At 40.2% G+C, this 19,777-nt stretch overlaps 1 protein-coding gene across 1 annotated transcript in view; it reads left to right on the top strand.

Annotated features, from left to right (window-relative positions):
- Positions 1 to 543: 543 nt before the first annotated feature.
- LOC146472932 (uncharacterized) overlaps positions 544 to 19,777 on the top strand; it is a 55,787-nt gene continuing 36,553 nt past the window's right edge. Inside the window, exons 1-5 of the mRNA XM_085118720.1 lie at positions 544 to 888; positions 3,788 to 3,898; positions 8,269 to 8,379; positions 8,761 to 8,871; positions 11,830 to 11,927. Coding sequence (XP_084974846.1) covers positions 612 to 888; positions 3,788 to 3,898; positions 8,269 to 8,379; positions 8,761 to 8,871; positions 11,830 to 11,927 — 708 coding nt within the window. The 5' untranslated portion in view covers positions 544 to 611. The remainder of the gene's footprint in view (positions 889 to 3,787; positions 3,899 to 8,268; positions 8,380 to 8,760; positions 8,872 to 11,829; positions 11,928 to 19,777) is intronic.

Below are 19,777 nucleotides of genomic sequence, written 5' to 3'. Positions count from 1 at the left end.
TTTATTTCCACTGTAGTATTTGCATGTTATTAATTTCTAAAACATTTTATTCTTTGTATCTTTGCAGTACATAAACAAGACGGGCTTTAGAGCCTGTGTGAAGGAACTATTTGTACAACAACATGACCCTCTGTCAGGGACGTGTTACGCAGTTTTGCCAGGTAGGGCGTTAACCATAGCTAATGTTATAGCGCTGAAATTCTTGAACTGACTAAAAATCGATGTAATTTCTCACCTTATGGAAATGTGATCTTTTCTTAAGGAGAAATTTTTATATATGATTGCAGACGTGAAATTTTATTCCCACCTTGCCAAACTTTAGTCTACCAAAGCTACTACGTACGGTGCAAGCCAAATTATGGGTCGCCTCAGAATCTTCACAAACGTGTTGTCGGGTTTGTTTGTTTTTTTTTTTTTTTCGTCAAACAGCCTTTTCAGTAGCGTTGGACTTCATTTTGAAATTAAGGGAAAATTACAGTAACGACAGCAACATTATCGTTTTATTTCCCATAGACGTCTGTGAACCCGGTTGGAGTTTCTACAATGGCTCCTGTTACTTCACCAGCGAAACATGCAAGACTTGGTCCAATGCAAGTATAATCTGCAGAGCCATGGGCGCTAATCTAGCTGCCATTGAAAGCCAGGAAGAAAATGTATATATCCAGCACAGGCACAATGGCGACAAGGCGTGGATCGGTTTAAATGACATTGCCACAGAAGGATTGTTCAGCTGGGTGGATGGATGTCCTGATAAATTTCGCTACTGGGCTCAAAACCAACCAAACGACTTTAGAGGGGAGGACTGCGTCCACACGCTCGGGGCAGGGCATGGATACATGTGGAATGACGTGGATTGCTCTGCCTGCCATCAGTACACATGCAAGAAAGGTAAATGAGCCAACCGTGACAATTGGCTTTGCTACCTGAGGTTTTTGACACACACTCTCACCCCGCCGCCCGCCGCCTGAGCAGCTTTGAGCAGGAAAAAAATTCCACCCAGGGATCCTCTTAATATTGTGCTCGATGTGTCATCGTATGCCTGGAAATGTAAGATGAAACAGACACAGTGTATTAAAGTCGCGCAGTTTCATCTTGCGCTTTCGAGACAAACTCGTGCCTTGCGACGCACAGTGTTTTCCGGAGTGGTATTGTATGATTTTTCACGGTCAACTGCCGATTTTGCCATTGGTTTACCTTCGTTTTCATAACATTTCCTAGCCCAGACTGTCACAAAGGAATGGGATTTTTTGTATTTATCGATAATTGCGGCGGGCAGCAATTTAATTTATTGAATAACAGCAGACCACTTCCTCTGCTCCAGGATTTACCTTTACACATGCATATTTGACTTGGTAACTTGTATCTACCATAAAGCCGAGGAAAATAGATCTTGGGTCATTCGTTTTTATTTTCTTCACCTGGGAATGCGATGCTCAGATGAATCGACGCCAGCCTCGAGAAAATAATGTACTTATGATATTGCGTTGTATTAGTGTGAATTGTCCCAGCTTTGTCTGTCTTTGAATTTGGCTAACACATTTCCTCTCAGCATTTTAATAACGCAAGTATCATAGGATTGAAATGTCGAAAAGCAACGTATACGTTTAGGAATTAGAACGATATTTTGGAAGGATGTACCTCTTCAGACCATTGCCGAGAGTCGAAGTCTTGTTGAATCTTTGTTATTATGGCGGGAAACTGATCGAGGTTGGGAAACTCGCGCGTATTCGACATGGATTCACGATCATATAAAAGCAAGGCAAGGCATTTGTGAGTAGCGAAATTTGTAAATAGGCTATATCAATTTTAAGATTCTGTTTTTTGAACTTATCAGTTGTATTGCACAGCTTGGCTCTTAGTCATTTGTTTACTGCATTGTTTATATCTACCGCGCTACATTAATTCAGCCATCACCGCGAGATATTAATCCTGTTCTGCTTTACTTGGGTAGTCAGTTTTAATTGAACTGTTGTTATCTGTCGAGCAGGCTGCTTTACTTGGGTAGTCAGTTCTTCCCAGAACTGTTGTTATCTGTCGAGCAAACTGAGTCAGTTCTTTATTAAGCTGTTGTTATCTGTCGAGCAGAACATTAACCGGCTAACCTCGAGCAGAATTTTCTGCTTCCACTAATTAATATCGCAATAACCAATACTGCTCTACCTGAGAAGTCAGCTTTCTTTTCAGTTAGCTGTTGTTATCTGTCGGGCAGGATATTAATCCAGCTTACTGTAATATTCTGCTTTGTAATATTTTGCTTTTGCGTTGCGCATAGCTGCTCTGTCCAGTACAAATGTAATATAGAGTAACATTGCTTTGTAGTCCCAATTCTTTATAACTCTTTATGAGAGGAATACCAACCTCGCACTCCAGTTTATCAACTATTCCTTTTTTCTTCCATTTTAGGGCCGTCCGAATGCAACGCGCGGAGACTATCACTTGCTTTGTATCATCAATGTACAATTGTATCACTTTTCTTTCTTTCTTTTTTTGTGTGGAAAAAAGACTCCGAATTTTGTTTAATGTGATAACAACGTTCATAAAAACACAGTGTCTAGCGCGGCTTGTGCTACAATAAATATTGTTACATTTTGTGCAGGAAATAAATGTCCCAAACTCTGTGCCGCGATTCTACTGCTTTTGGCAGGAACTGTTTGCGTTCGTTCTTTGATTCGATTTTCTTTTAAAATGCTAAATCTCCCAATTGCCTATTTTGAGAGGTTCATATTATATTAAGTCTGTGCCCTGGAGTTACTATTCAGGCAAAAGAACCATGTCTTACAAAAAGCGTAAGAACCTTGGTTACTGGTTACCGTTCACGTGGATAAAACGAAAGCATTCCTCGCGCGTTCGATCTGCACAAACCACGATGTCTGGGATTCTGTTTCTCTCTGCGTGACTGCTGGAACTCCTCACGTGTGAAAAGAGACCATTCCGACCATGAATTATAACACGCAAAGGTGCAAAACGATTTCTCTTGTTGCAGTTAATGATAAGCCATTGGTGATTTCAACTCACCGTAAGCTCATTAGCATACATTTTTTTCTTCACCTAAGCTCATCAGTAAGACGCTGCAAATGTAGTTAGCTTCTCAGCAATAAGAATGCGAACACCATGAAAAGAGCATAGTAACTTTGAAGAATAGTATGGTAAATTATGCGACGGTTTTACCGGGAATAAATTTTTACCGGGGCGATTTTCTTGTTTTTCCTTAAAGGTTACAGATTCTTTTCTTTGTGTACCTTAGTGGTACTAATAATTCCATGGTGGGATGATCGGGGAACAACTCTTCGTGAAACCTACTTTTTATCAAAAGTCGCAAAAATTAGAACCCGCAAGCACTGCATACCATACGGTATTTTTATTCCTTTAAGTCTGATTTCCGTGAGCGAGGAGTTCGTAAAAAAGACAGCGGATGAGGACATCGCTGGAGTCAAGTACAGTATATATATTCGGGTGATATTTTGAAGTCTTCGGTTAATGAGCTAATTGGACCTTTGGGCTAAATTAATGCATGGTACCCGAAAAACTCTTCATTTGTTCAATGTTGCAGTTATTTCGTACGATTCAAGACTAGATCAAACTCTTATTTTTAACTGTATAGTGAGCTACATTCTCCTAAGTTTTACCTCCTCCTAAGTTTTAAGAGTCCCAGTAAAACTTGATTGAATACATTTACTTTGTAGTGTTTGAAATACAAAACATTTATTTACTAGTCAAGTATAGATAGATATAGCCCGTGGTAAAATTAAGATTATTCAGTTCAGTGATGTTATTTTTCTAAAACTAGATTATGACGAATGCATCAGCAATCCATGTTTGAATGGAGGTACTTGTGTGAACGGCGAAAGAAAATTCAGCTGCATCCGTCCTTGGACACATAAAGGAAGAACGTGTCAAGGTTAGTTCACTCACAAACGTTGAAACAAGAGTAAGGAAAAGTTGGGAACACGGTTTTGAACTGACAACTGCTCCTTTCGTTGTTTTAGAAGTCGAAAACTTGAAAAGATTTCATAAAATGCTGTGAGTCATTTCCTCAGCTTGAATTAGATGGTATAGTTTTGTCATCTCTGTTCGTATGTACCAGATTTCGGCCATCGTGATTCTTAGCTCAACGTACTGGCAACATTTTCCTAATTACGCAGTACGTCATTCCAAAAAACGCCCAAGACTTAAATCAGCGGAAAATTTGAGCTCGCAAAAACAGTGAGTATTTGTCACACAGCCATTGCTAAAAACGTGTTTATGCCGACAGCGGCGCCTATATGTAACCTTCGCGCACGAGAAACTGAAATGGGTATAATTGCGGTCATGCACGAGGCCAGGATTCACTGAATCACGGATCATTTGTTGGGTTAATTTGGCCACTCACGTGGTGTTTATTTCAAACCATTTAAATGCTAAGGTATCAATAATCTGTTCATGTTGTCCTTCAGCAGCATGGTTAAAAATATATAAAAACTGTTCAATTGAGGCCTAACACTGCTGTTTAAAAACTAAAAACTAAAAACTGAAATCCAAGCTTTCGCCGATCAACGGCATCATCAGGGATGAGAAAACATTCCGCGCGCGCTATATATATATATACAAAGAGAGTGTAGGGTGAAGGGTGAAATGTGTAAAAAATGTGACGTATGTGTGAAAGCTATAGAAATAAAAATAGAAATAAACTGCGAGCGTATACAAGGTTCTAATGATGGATTGTAGTGTCTAAAATTAAATATTAAAATAGCAAAATATTAAAATAGCAGGTCCGCAAATTCAGTGCATTCCTCTCGGGAATTGAGTGACGGTTTGTATTTTCTGATATAAAATGCTTCGTAGAGGCGTAGATTAGCGGGGTCGTTTTCGCTCATAATAATTTTGATGTTGATGCCTTTATGGTCGTTGTTCTGGCAGGAAGAGATGTGTTTTTTGACGGAGGAGCTATCGTTACGGATGTGTTCTCTTACGCGGTCATGGATGAAGCGTGTTGTGCTACCAATGTAATGTTGGTCACAGCTGTTGCACGTGAGCTGGTACACTGCATTTCTTCGTAAACACAATCCGGTGTTAGCGATGGGGCATTTGTCTCTGGTGCATTTGCGCTCCGTGGAGGTGTGGGATAGGGCTTGTCTGAGCGTGTAGGACTTGTGGGCAACGCGTACTGGGATGTTTTCCTTTCTAAAAATGTTAGTGATCTTGTGATTGAGTCGCTCAGAAATGTAAGGGATCTTAAGGTACGACCACTCCGTGCCGGTAGGCTGAGAGTTGCGTTGAAGATTTTGTGGGCATTTAGCTTGCTCGATACTATTCTCTGGGTAGCCGTTAAGGCGAAGGATGTCATCGAATGCGCCCAGGTGTTGCTTTGTGGATGTGTTTGAGGAGCATCTGTCTTCAATGCGTTTTCTCTCGTTGCGAATGAAGTTGAGTTTGGATTTGGTTGGCATGGCTGACTGATAGTGGATAAATAGTGGTTTTTTGGCTGGCTTTTTGTAGAATTCAAAAGAGCTGTTGCCATCCTGTGATATGGTGACATTGAAGTCCAGCAACGACAGCGACAGGCCATTCGGTGTTGCTTGTGGTTTTTCGATTTCAAATTTCAAGTTAGGGTGCACATTGTTTATTATCTTGTGGAAGTGGTCAGCTGTTTCTTCATTAGTCGTTTGGAGATAGATGTCGTCTACATATCTCTTGTAGGGGTTTATCATTAGGTGCGAGGAGAGGGCAATGGATTCAAGTTTATCCATAAATAGGATGGCCAACATGCCTGAAATGCTAGCACCCATAGGTAGGCCTTCTCTTTGGCGAAAGACTTGATCTCTGAAGGAGAAGTACATGTTGTTTAGCGTGACTTGGAGGAGGTCTGAGACGTCTTGTTTGGAGAGGTGGAGCACTGGGTTTTGGATTCTGTCTGTAGCGTTGGTGATGGCTTCTTGTATAGGCATTGTGGTGTATAAGGACACCACATCGAGGCTACATGGATAAGGTAGCGCTTTGTTTGTGGTGAGATCGCCAGCTTGGATGCATCTAATAAGTTCGAGACTGTTTTCTAAATGGGCTGGGACATTTTTTAGCATAGGTTTGAGGGCGTTGGCGAGAAGCCATGAAATCCGTTGGGTGGGTCCGTTGACATTGGATACGATAGGTCGTATTTTGATGTCGGGACCTGCTTTGTGGGTCTTGATGAGATGGTAGAATTTGGGCAGGTCTGTGTTTGACGCAAGGAAGCTCCTTTGGACAAAGGGAGGGAATTCATTTTGTCGGCAGATCTTCTTCCAGGCTGTGTTTACTTTATTTTCGACTGTCTTGGCTGACATGCGGGACACTTTTTGGTAGGTGTTGGCGTCATTAAGATGGTCAAGGGCGACCCGTGTGTATGTGTCCTGTTGTATGACGCAGAATTCAGTACCTTTATCGCTGGGAAGGCATACGTAGTTCTTCTCTTTAAGTTCTTTTATAGTTTTCTTGTCTGTTTTGTCAATATTTGACCATTTCCGTTGGGGCTGTAGTGCTTTGAGAGTGACTTGGAGTTTATGATGTATCCTCTGCAACTTGTTCTCAAGTTCGTCTTCAGACTGGGGTCTGTAGATGTGTCGGGATTGTGGATAGGTGAGAAAATCTGACCTTTGAGGGTTTGACTCGCGATGGCGTTTCCATCTTATTTGGTTTGCTAGTCTGTAGAATGCGATATTGATGCTCGTGATTGTGTGTTCATTGACTCCAGAAGAGAGGCTGAACTTGGGGCCTTTGGATAGGAGGTTGATTTCTTGAGCGTTGAGGTTATGTGTGAGATCGGTGACTAGCTTCGTTCCGTTTGGTGTGTTGCTTGCGTCAATGTTATCGTTGCGGTTGGAAGCTGTGTTTGTTTGGTTAGGTGAGTTATTATCTGAGGTGTAGTTACTGATAGTATCTTTTCTGAGGTTGTCCAGTAGTTCAAGGAATTTTATGCTGTGTAGGTTGCTGGCGGTGTTGTATGCCAGGTATCTTTGGGAGCGGATCTGGGATGCTGCTTCGGGTGAGAACTGCGATGTTATCTCTTGGTTGAGTTCTTGTTGTTCGTGTTGTTTAATGGCGATGACTTTCCGAAGTGCTCTCTTGTTTTCGTTCAGGACGAAGCGTTTGGTTCTAAGTTTAGATTTTTCGGTGATGGAAGTAATCCCGTAGTCATATGGTAGTTTGAGGTTTGCGATGGTCTTTGGAAAGACGTTGAATTTAGAGCATTGGCGGAGAAACAGGAGTCGTTGTTTGTTGGCGGCTAGGGACTCGCTGTTGCGGAATATTTTCTTCACGAGGACGAATTCGGCTCGGCCCAAGCCTAGTTTCAATAATCTGTTCTAATCTGCTACGGTATCAAATTAATCAAGTAAACATCGCTTTTTGTAAACTCATAGTTTTTGTTTCAGTGAATTAAGTTGTGGCAAAAAATAGCCCAATAAGAGGTAGCAAGAGCAGAGGAGGAGTCAAGGGGATGGTGGAGAGCCGAATAAAGAAAAGTAACGTAAGCTTTGAAAGCTTGACAGCTATCACGATCGGCGTTGGCAGAAAAAAGAGGCGAGAGATTGCTGAGCTCGCGAATTTATAGCTCGCTCTGCGTGTGGCGTCGAGGCTGCTATCGTTAATATCTTGGCTAACAACCGATGAAGCCATTTACGCGAAAAAAAACAAAAACAAAACAAAACAAAAAAAAAAACGACAACAACAACAACAAAAAAAACATGTCTGTTTATTCACCAGACTTAAAATATAACATCACACTTCTTTCGCATGTACCACACATCGACATTCAAATCTTAGCTGCAGTATGCAGGATGTTTGCCACATGGACCTAGTTTAATGGCCTTAGCTCCCACTAGTCTCCAGTAGCTCAGTGGTAGAGCATTCGAACTAGTAATCGGATAGTCATAGGTTCGACTCCTTATGGGAGAACTAGGATTTCTGTTTCTGAGTATGCCTGTGCCACTAACTGAAAAATACATCTATCAATGTGTGTTGGTAGTTTCTGTTCGTTGTTTATTGTAGAGCTAGCTCCAATTGTTAATTCAAAGAGTGGCTCTTTATACAGCTGATAAGTCGCTATACCCAGCGGATAAAACGTATTAGCTGGAGTACATCTTATCCGCTCTTTGAATGGCCGGATCCTGATGCCACATTTTCCCACTCCATCCGTTAGATTCATTTACCCGGCCGAGGGCTTAATTTTCTGGACGCCATCTTGGTGAGGAATTTCTCTACAATTTACATTTTATAAAAATAGAACTCTCATTCTGGATGTTTTTTTTCTCGTTTCAGCGTTTGACGAATGCTCCAGCAATCCTTGTCTGAATGGAGGCACTTGTACTGATGGAAACAATAACTACACATGCGCATGTCCTTCACCATTTTATGGAAGGCAGTGTCAAGGTGAGGGATCAATTTCGCTTAAAATCAAGAAAAAGTAGTTTTTTCTTGACAGTTGGCTTACTTATATTATTTTGTTAGTTTCATCAGTTACGTTGTTGATAGACAGTTTAAGCTGGTTCATGGTCGTACAGAGCTAAAACTTTAATCGTGTTGTTTATGGTGATAACTTTTGGTAAATAAAAATAACGTATTAAGAATTTTTCGTAGACAAGTGTAAAAGAAAAACAGGATTTCAGTGTGATCTTTAACAAACATGACCCACAATGGCCCTCATTTTAACTTTCTTCGCTCCATTAAACCTCAAGGTAGAGTCTTCGATGACATTTTTTTTACAAGTGCGAATGACGTTTGTTGAGGTTGATTTTATTACAATCTTAACAGAAACAAACGAGTGTCAGTCCAACCCTTGTCAAAACGGTGGAACATGCGTAGATGATGTGGACAAATTTACTTGTTTGTGTCCAAATGCTTACGCAGGAACATTTTGCCAAGGTAAGACTAAGTACAATTAATTATTATCCTTGAAGACCATCACTTTTCATTGGTGTATACTCATGACCTTACTCGAATTAGTTGAAATTAGACTTTGACCAATCTTGGATTAAGCCTAAGTTCTGCAGAGGCCTGAATTTTTTCTCTTATCAGCCATATGGTTTGATATTACCCCAATTGAAGTGCACCTAGCACTTAAATAATTCCACCCTAAGTTAAAAAGTTCTTGGACAAATTTTTTTAATTGCTTGCATATGCGATTTTCTGTGGCTCAGCGAAGTTTCGAAACTACCGTCAAAAACGGCGCCATTTTGTTTCGCGTCTATCAAACACGGAGCTATCTTACGCGTTCACTAACCTAACGAGGAGCACGCATAAAATGAGCTTAGGTAGCAAGGCCTACTGAGCTGTTCAGCCCTCTGCCGTGGGCTAATATGAAGATTTACAGGTCGACTGGTTAGCGGCATCATTTATATCACGATGGTCGGCTGTGATTAGTGCATTTCGATCCTCAATATTCCGGCAAGAAGTTGTTCGCTGTTGTACCATTCTCCCATTGTTTATTGTCCGTGGGCATCCATGCTTCGTGAATTTCAATTCCACTATCCCTGTTGATGTTATTAGGGTGAAGTCTTATGTGGATAGCTTCCATGACCCTACAGGTGTACCAGTGAGAGTCTTGATCAATAAACTTAACCTCACCCAAAGCGGATAATGGCCGGTCTCAGAAACGGCGGAGGTCTGGGTACAAGCGAGTCGTATAACGAGTTTTTCTGTTTTTCGGCTTTTCTCTTTGTAGGGAAGAAGTTTGTTTAACACAGATTCATACTTTCTGTTTCAGCAAAAAATAACCGGTTTTCCTTCACTGAATGTTTAATTTTTGGTATTTTGTGGTAAAGCACAAATTCTGAAAATTCTAAAGAGAAGCCGTTTACATCCAAGTCTTGTTGGTGATGTGTTCTTTATGTCACACCGAAGAAAGGACTTGAGCCACGCAACAACGCAAGCCGTTTATGCAATTTTTTTTTCAAAGCCATTGGCTCTAGAAATTTTTATAAGACCGGGTATACATGAGGTTATTTGTTGCCAAAATATAGGATATTATTATAGAAACAAGTTCTCGTTCGTATTCTGAGGTGTGCAATTGCTTTCTGCCCAAGAAATCGATCCCTTGTTATGGTTTATCATTTCAAGTGGAAAAGTTTGCTTCGGCTATTGTTTCTGTTTTGCGGACAACTTGAACAAGTGGTCGTCTTTTTGTGCTTTCAGTTAGAAATCGGTCTCGCTTTGTTTTATTATCCTGCTTTAGTGACGTTCTAATTTTCTGCATTGTGCAGGCCGCTTCCTGATGAAATTACTGAGTTAGACAAAAGTAAAAACGCAATTTCGAGATGTACCTGTCTGTCCCGTTTAAAGAGTAACGAAGGTACCGGGTCAAAACCAGCCTACGCGCCTAAGTAACTGGACGATTCTGGGTAAGCTCGATCGGTTTCGATTGGACATATAAGCTGTCGAAATGATAAAATAAACAGACTTAAAAATAAACCAGCTTAGACTTGTAATTGAAGAAAAATAAGGTGAAAGTTCGGCAACTGTGCATGGCTAATCGTTCCATTTTGGTACATGCACTTTCATGGCAATTTTTCTTTCAGTCTCAGCGTGTACGGGTACTTTGGCTCGACTGCATCGAGCAAAAGTGGAAACGAAACTCATTGATTATCGTCATTGAAGATTCGGTGAAGGAAATTGAGGTTTGAAACAAAACATTGTTTCCTAGCCCCCATAATAAAAACAAGTGTTGAAGTCGCGGAGAATCACTATTTATTTACTTCTGTGTGAGGAAACCAAACACTTCCTCCAAACATTCAAGAAAAATGACGAAAAGAATGTGAAACCCAAGCGCAGTTAACTCTTGCTGATTATAAAAGTTTTGCACACATCTACAAAACTCAGAGAGTTCCAATTAGAATGTTTACATAAAACCAAAATGTGCAGTTTTTGTGGCATTTCAGGAGAAACTTTTATTCAATCCATTTGTTTTGGGGTTGCATCTCCGTTGATAATATCCGTGGTGACCACACAGAACTTTAAATGCGTCACCAAATAGTAAGAGGGCTTAACATTTTCAACAAACTCAGTTTGTTCGGATTAAAACCCCACACGGATGACATTTTGTTGAATCACTCATTATCATTGGCCAGATATGACATATTCATCAAATCCTGATTCCATGCATAAATGTGTGTTTAACAGCCGAAAGAACTCAAGGAAAATTATATCTTTGAATAAGAGGTAGCCAATCAAAACAGACCTATATTTAATTGAAAACAATGGTGCCCTTCTTAGTCCACGTTCAAAGAAAGGCCATAGTTCTAGTCAGTTTCTCTTTCCAAACCAGTAATCAGGAATCCAGTGCCTACAATAATTATGATAAAATAGTACCCCCAGGTACCTTAGGAAATAAGAATCGCTCTCGATGTTAGTCATGACGTCGTTCACACAGGTTACACATCTACATTCCCTTCATGTTTCTAACTCTCTCCACAGCAGAGACCCCTTTCCCACTCGAGCGGAGACATAACAACATGAAACAAGGGACTGGAGAGAGACGTCCCCCGCGCCCCATTTTTCTCCATTTCCGTTTTTCTCCCCATTTCCGACTTTTTGCTTCCTTCTTTATGAAGGAACTTCTGCGGAGGAGAGAGTGTTTCTAACTATATTTCGTCTGTGTATGCTCTCGTAATTTGCACTAATCTATATATAATAACCAAACACCATTAATTGTAACGTAGTCTAACTAATCAAGCATAATAAAAACTATTTAATTAAAAATTGATAAATGAATCAATCACGTACCGTAGCAAGCTCTAATGGGGGTTAGAGTACTGTTCCTCATTATCACAGCCTAGGGTGCCGAAAAATCATCATATCTATTAATTAAAAATTTTTATTTCGTAGCTTCTGTGCAGGCAGCGGCATCTTGCAAGAGCCACTATTCAGCTGGGCGACATTCAAATGGATTGTATTACATAAACATCGGAGGTTTTCCTTTCCGGGTGAGTATTTCAATCATTAATTGCTCTTGCAACTGTAGGTACCCTCATGAAACGATCATTATGACAGATAGTAAATTGATTAAGGGAGTCAAGCTGCTTTTCTGTTTTTCAAGTAGATGAACAACCAGTGCAGGCACAACCGTTATTAATGATGACAAGCAATTAATATAATGACAACAATTTTCAGGCTTCGTTGCTTTGGTTTTCTGTAAGAATTATTTTTCTGCGCCTTTAAACAATATCAACATCAGCCAAATAGAGATGCCATTACTAAGTAATGCAGATATATAAGGTAGGAATATAAGTTTCCACTGTTTCAGCAAATTCAAAAAAGATTCTGACAGGGCTTCAAAATCCTTGGTATATCTGTGAGAGGCAAGTAGAAGGATTACAAGAAATTCGAATAGCTTTCAAAAAGGAACAAGTTGACAAAATTATCTAAATATAAACAGGATGCTTATAACTGGGAGCCAAGTCAACAAAACGCTGTTAACGTTTACACTTGTTACTGAAATTTTTCGTTTTGGGCCCTTCGGTTGCAAGCGAGGGCAAAAACAAATTTAATATAACAATAGAGTTGATGTTCGCGGGCGTAAATGTGCTTTTGTCCCGGCCTCAGCTCATTTTAGTCCGATAAATGAAATAAGGCTGCCCGAGGCCCCTTTATGCAAGTTTAATTAAGACCAACTCATGAGATCAACAGAAGACCCGACACGAGCCGGGTAAACGGTCACTTGAAGATATAGCTTTGGAACTGAGCGCGTGTGTCATATCTGCAGTCTACTTAGGCACGATAGAGCTTTCAACTGCAGGTACTGATCTGCCGTGAATAAAATTATAGTTTTCGTTCGCATTTTTATATTGCTTGGCAGTCTTGTTGTTGGATGTAGTGCATCGGAATGGGCAGTACCTCTTTTGTATGAAAATTTGAGCGAAAAGTTGGCTTTGATCTCGTTTGATTTGTACCATAGGCGTAACCGTGAAAGGTGTGCAGAACGAACGCCTTTGTCCCCCTTTGACATGTCTTGATGGTAGCTAATTATAGCACAATTGACAGTCCTTTTACATACATCAAAGTTGTTACGTTATTCCTTAGGTGTGTGTCAAAGGTACCTTTGCACTAGTCAATCAAACATTTGACAACACTTTTACCCTGCCTTTGATCTTAATCATTGGCGCTTTGCCTTTCACTAGGCCTTAATTTACCAAGTTTAACGATGCCAAAAAGCTTGGTAAAGGCGTCGTTACCACGTTTGACATAAGTCAAAGGTGAGTCAAAAGTGAGCGGCGAAAGCAATTTTTCGTGCGCAGGAAGCGACGCACTTTCAGATGTTCTCGCAGATAGCCGCACTTTTCTCAGATCTATGAATTTCAAAACTAAGGTGTGGTCTATATGCCAGTCTTGGTGGCATTGTTGACTACACAGAGGCAATGGACCATGCACTGTATTTATGGAAAATCTTCTCTACAAAGTCTAGGGAATTTTGGTGAGACCTTATGTGACTTTTGGTGTTGGTGATGTTGCTATGCTGTGTCTAAAAGCTCTTATTGCAGCTTGTTAGTCTGGAAAGCAGATATTTGAGTTAGAAGTACCTGTAGCCTTCTTCTTCTGTAGTCCTATACACTGACAGCATAAACATCTACAGTAAAGTTCGCGCAGATTACTCCTGCACGTATTCCGTTCTGTAATTGTTTTATGTGGCCACAATATTAGTACACCATATCATCTGTCTCTGAAAGTATTTTCGCAGGATCTGTCTAGGAACAACTTGTCTTGGTGATGTTCAATTTAGTAAATAAGCCCTTTCGGGCAGCTAGTATATATAAGAGGATCATGGCTGAGGCTGAAAGCATTGTCCGACAAATGAACGATTGGCCGAGAAGCTTCGGTGGCAACTGTGAAATTTTAAGGAAAGGGGTTCATTTATTTAAAAACTCCGGATTAATTTCAGCCATGGCCAGTCATGGTCAAGACATAATTGTAGGGAAATAAATACTAACTGACCAGTTTACTCGATTTTAATACAGTCATCATGTCAGTTTAAACTAGAACAGTTAACCAAATATAACATTCTTTCTTTTTTTCTTTGTCGAAAAAATCGCGGATATCAAATTGAAAGAAAATAGGGGACGACATCCGACGCTATCCGGTTTGACAGAACTGTCGTTCTATTTCAGCCACTACGATTTTTTACTTAGCATACCATTTTATTTCTGAAATTGGTATCGCTTTCTGTGGCAATATCATTTTATTATATACTAATATCTGATTTTACCATGTTTAAATGTTTGTCATTTAACTAATAATTAAGTGGTTACCTCCTCGGATGTTAGGGTTGTTATCAAGAAAGCTAGAATCCCAAAAACGCACTACTCTGACTTCCATAATTGGACGCCAGCATTCCTTACATTATTCCAACTTTTGATTCCTTTTATAAATATTGTTAGTAAAGTTTATTTCGTGCAAGTCACTAAATGCCTTTATCCTTTTGCATTGTAAGGTGTACTGTGACATGTCCAATGGTGGCTGGACTTTAATCTCACGCTTCTCGAATGCTGACAGTGCAAACTGGATGCAGTACAACGCCAGCTGGTGGTATGACCGAACAACATCTTACGGCAGCGTCACCAGTCCTTCAGACAACTATGACATGATATCGCCCGCATTCTGGCTTGTTCAGGGCGATTATCTCAAAATAACCCGCAGTGATGACAGCTCCCATACATATCTGCTAAACACTCTTAGAGGCTGCACTGGAGGGGTGACCTTCAGGAACTTTGTAACAAGCTTTGGTAACTACCGAAATGGTGGCATCTGGAACAGTAACTCATGCAGGCACAATTGTATAGCGTGGTTTGGTGGTAGTTATTCGTCGACAGGGGGATTTAGTACGGTGGGGTGCGGCAGTAATCTTGGTATATATGGTGATAACAACTTAGCATTCTGGTGTGACTGGAGTTCCGGTGATGGAGCCGTGATGATGATTGGCGGTGGTGGTGACAGTTGTCACAGGGCGGATCATGGGATTGGTATCACAGAGGCTGATCAGGCTCGGTTCGGTACAGGAGACTGTGATGGAGACTTTGGTGATAACTGCAATTTTCCTAACGGCTATTCTCTGAACTTGTGGATTAAATAGATTAAGATTAGCCTTTGGCGGTATACTGAATCTATTTAGCTACAGAACACATAAAGACGGATTAAAGTGTATCCACAATCCAAAAACAGTATGGTCGCCTATTAAAATTAATAGTAAAAACAAAAGAAATCCCAAGATTTAAAACTCTTAAAAGGAAGTTCAAGTCGTCCAAAGGGCTGGATGCATAATGTTTTTTGTATTTTTGTATTTCTTTCTTTTTTTTTTTTTTTGCAAAGAGCTTCAGAGTGCGGTTTATTGATTTCCCAAACTAATTTAAAATAATTCGTGAAGAGAAAACAAAGGAAATAACAACCTTGAAGGAGGTTTGAAAATGTGATTTTAATTATCATAAAACTTGATAATGTTTTTCATTTGAATTTTTTGAAGCTTTATTAATGCTTTAGAAGCTATAAAATTCACTCGTAAGGGTACTTTATCAGATTTCCAAATACCCCGAAGTTGCTTAATAAAAAACTGTGCTGCGCCTCATTTTTCAAGTCACTTTTCAATGTTTAGAACTCAGATGAAACGCAGTTCCTCGTGTTTATTACATCACTTAAAGATTATTTGTGACTGTGATGTTACTTATCAAGTGAACTAGTTTTCTTTTGTATTTTTCGATGCTCCGTCCAAACTTATTTCATCGTTGTTAAACCGGCAATTACGAGAGTAGGGATTTGCTGAAGCAAAGGCATATAAAAAAACCAGGAAATTAAAGATTTGTTAGTGCTCGACGATTTATTGCTGCATGCTAGTTAACTAGTCTCTTGATAATGGAGTCAATATGACCCCGAAACGTCGAGCAGCAATAAATCTTTCCTGGTTTTTTAATTACGATAGTGTCGCACTTGGAAAAAAGGCAATGAAAACAGGTTTCAATTGTCGACCTTTCTCTACACCATCCAGGCACTGCTGAAAAGGTTGCCAATTATTTTTAGTATTAGTTTTTGTTATCAAAGAAAACTACCAACGATGGTCTATTTTTACGATATGACTCTTAGTTTTCTCAAACAATAAATTAATGCCTTTGGTCATGGATGACTAGGGTGGAATGAATCCCAACAGAACTTGGAAAAGCTGGACCAAAGTTTTCAAGTTCAACACATTTGTCTTGGAAAAATCGCTCCAATTGATTATGCACGGTTTTTTGTTATGGTATGTTTACTTTGAAAAAGTTATTTCATATCACGTTTTTTTTCCTCGGGTTCTGAGAGCATTGCGTGTAAGATAATTAGTGTATTGTTTTTGTGATTTTCAATATCCTGTGTTACTGCTAGTATTAGTTCTTAACACTTGACGTGAGGTATTATCTAAAGGTTATTCCATGCCTTGACCTACTTCCAGTCATAACTGTCATAAATTAAATATGTCACTTAGTCAAACGCAGACTGCAAGCAGTCCCTTTCTGGTCAGTCGACAGGGTGCGCTTACAGAGCAGCGAGACTGGAGCGAAGAGAAATAAACGAGAAGAGACTGGAGGGGAATCTTTTCCTTTCCCTTTTTCCCGCCTCTCCCCAAGCCCCCCTCCGCTCGTTCGCTCCAGTTTTTTCGCGCTCGGCTTTTTCGCGCGACCTCTCGACTATCCAGAAAGGGACTGCTGGCAGTCTAGGTCAAACGACGTTATTGATCAAATTCTAGGTCCTCAGGACTGGTGCAGATTTGATCACTTTCTGACCCTCTGAATTTTCAAACTTGTCGCTTCTTTTCCTAGTTACTTATGTCTTGATTAAAATTGAGATTCTCTCAAACTTCCACCCGGAAAGAAGGAATAAGAATATTAATTTTCGTCAGTTTATGGGATGGGCCCTTTAATAGGAGAATTCAACATGAATTTTCGCCAGTGGTATCTAGGATACCGGAGGAAGACAGGTCGAGACCCTGATTACGGCATTTCACACTTTCCTATTTGGTTGAAGGTAAGTCCATGCAATAATTTGTTAGTAACCGAAATCTATTTTGAGGAGTAAAAACTTGTAAATACTGATAATAAATACCGCAGCTCGTAACGTGTAGAGATATTTTACCTAAACGCAGTAAATTTTGACTGATTTGGTTAATACGATTTCTTACCTCCTTTGAAGTATAAGTGTGCAAACTTATTAACGACGCTGTCAGCAGATATGCACACACAGTCTTTTGTGGAATTTCTTGCTATTATTTAACGTTAATTCGAATACACCGCCCCCATAATTAAAAGTTCAAGAAAAGTTCCAAATTCTGTTTTTATGACATTAAAACAAGAAAAATCAAAGGGAAATACAGCCTAACAGATTGGTTGTATTCCAATGGGCTCTCACCCGCCTAATTTTGACATACCACAAAAGTTAAAAGCACAGTATATGCAGGGTTTGAATCTAGGATCAAATTGTCACAAAATCGCAGGATTAAGTAAAGTCATGAGTTACTTGGAAACTTAAACGTCACTGTCCTTTGAGTTGTTTCTTTTTGACGATTACTTGTACAACTTTCCCTCAGGGCAAAATCTCTTCCAGCAAGGAAAGGTCAACTTCACCGTGTCATATCCTGACTTGGTCCATTGCAAAACCGTGCAATACCCTCAGGTATTTTCCAGTTCTGGCAATATTCGTGTTCTTGCATCCATCAGCCATGAAAATGAGCCGCTTAGTGTTCATGATTCAGCAGTAGCGTGGACCACAGAAGTGACGCAGAATAATTTCCGCGTCTGTGTGTTGGAATCAGGAATTGGTTCAAATGGATCTGTTGTTGTGAACTGGGTTGCGTTTCGTGGCACGCCTTCTGGAGCACTTGACGGCACCGCCTCCTTCAATGCATTCACCAGCGGAACACAGTGTGAAAGGGTTGACTTTGCATAGGTATATAGCTCCTGTTTTATAACTTTAGTGAAGGAAATTGAAGTTACTTAGTATTCGTTAAGCACGAAGGAACTAGCTTATCGAGGAGGTTTTCCAAGAATTTGGTGTTACTTATAACCATGACATCATCCACTCTACATGCTTTTACCGGTGCCATCTAGCTTATGTGTTAGTATGTTATGTCACTCAAGATGAAAAGCGGGTTGCTTCGCCATGTAATTAAAGCGTCTCACCTGTTTAAAAAGAAAAAAAAAAGACAAAAAACAACCAAAAACAAAAAACAAAAACAAAACAAAAAAAAAATTTCGGCTCGCATTTGTGTCGGCAAATACGCCAAAGCAGTGGTAGTGAAATCTCATCGGGGGAAAAAAGCAGTTTTAAATCCATTTTGTATGACTCAACTATAAACGGATTCACTGACCTGAGGGCTAACATGTAAGATCACACCTGGACTGCTTACAGTCCTCTATTTTTCCGCGGTATTTTTGAGACTCGTACGCTTCGGTCGAACTCCCGTCATCAGTTTGCAAAAGCGAGCGCAACCTGGGGAGAGTTGCCTAAACTACCAAGGGGGAGTTCGATCGAAGCATACGAATCTCAAAAATCGCACGGAAAAATGGGGGACTGTGAACAGCCTAGATCACAACTGCCTGCTCCAAGCCAGACCTCTAAACACCAAGTGATCAGTAGTATTACTACTGCCCTCTGGAGAAAACGTCAATCCACCGCAGGGTATCCCCGGACGGAGTAGGCAGGTATTAATGACGGGAGTTGCTAAGACCTTTTTGGCTTTGAGATAAATTTTTTCAACTGATGACTCTTTTGCGTTTGAAATTTTCATTCTAAACCTTTCATGTGAAAGGAAAAGATTTTGGCAGTTTGACCAGTTTAATGGGTTTAATGCGGTGAACAATCGACTTTTTGGCGATTCCCTCCTGGCACACCAGTTTAACCAAATGGATTTGTATTTGATTGAGTAATTTGGCCTCATTCGCACCCTGGCCCCCCAACCCCTGACGTAAACTCAAGAGCTTTGTTAAATTTCGCTAACGGCTCTCTCAAATACTTAACCTGAGTGGTGTGAGACTAAAATGCAGTACGTATCATGAGTTTGCTGTGAAATTTTTCAATGGATGAATTTTGTTTTTTAGTCCAATTTGTCTGCATTTATTTTTATTCGACGTGGAAGCTCTGCATGATTTTTATTTCGACAGAACTTCCTTTAATATTAAAGGCATGCAAAGCTTCGCACAGTGTAATTACAGTCTCTTTGGAGTCTCGATTTTCGCGAAATTCGAGTATCGCGATTACGAGAAAGAAATAGGCTACTAAAGATATCGCATCTCATTCGTCTTGAGCATTACACGATTACAAGATGACAATTAATGTTTTCTGTCGGAATACGTTGTTTGTTAGCGCGTTTAAAGTGCCAGTGGGGTCCAGCATTACGGCTTCAAAAATACTTTAATTTAACCATAACAAGGCACGTGCCTGACAACACGCATGGCTAAGCAATATCGACGGTATTTTCATCGTCTGTACTAAATGTTTAGATCACTAAAAATATTTGTCGACATGGATCTTTATAACATACACCTCCCACTCCCCCACCCCCCCCCCCCCCAATCCATCCGCATCAAGTTGACATCTTTCCATTTCTTGATCTCATGGTTTCCTTAAACTGAAGATGGCTTCATAGAAACCGAACTGTACACTAAACTTCCTGGCAAACACCAGTATCATTTTATTCTTTCCTGTCATTTTACTCACAAAACCGATATATCAGTTTGTGCTCTTCGCCTCCCCCTCCCCCGGCGCCCCAGGCTTTGCCTTCGCCGACAACTGCTTTAACAATAACACTTACGAAAAAGGGAAT

The sequence above is a fragment of the Pavona decussata genome, unplaced genomic scaffold, assembly GCF_977016875.1.
Source record: "Pavona decussata unplaced genomic scaffold, jaPavDecu1.1 SCAFFOLD_95, whole genome shotgun sequence".
Classification (NCBI taxonomy): domain Eukaryota; kingdom Metazoa; phylum Cnidaria; class Anthozoa; order Scleractinia; family Agariciidae; genus Pavona; species Pavona decussata.
This window is presented reverse-complemented; position numbering and strand designations above follow the sequence as displayed.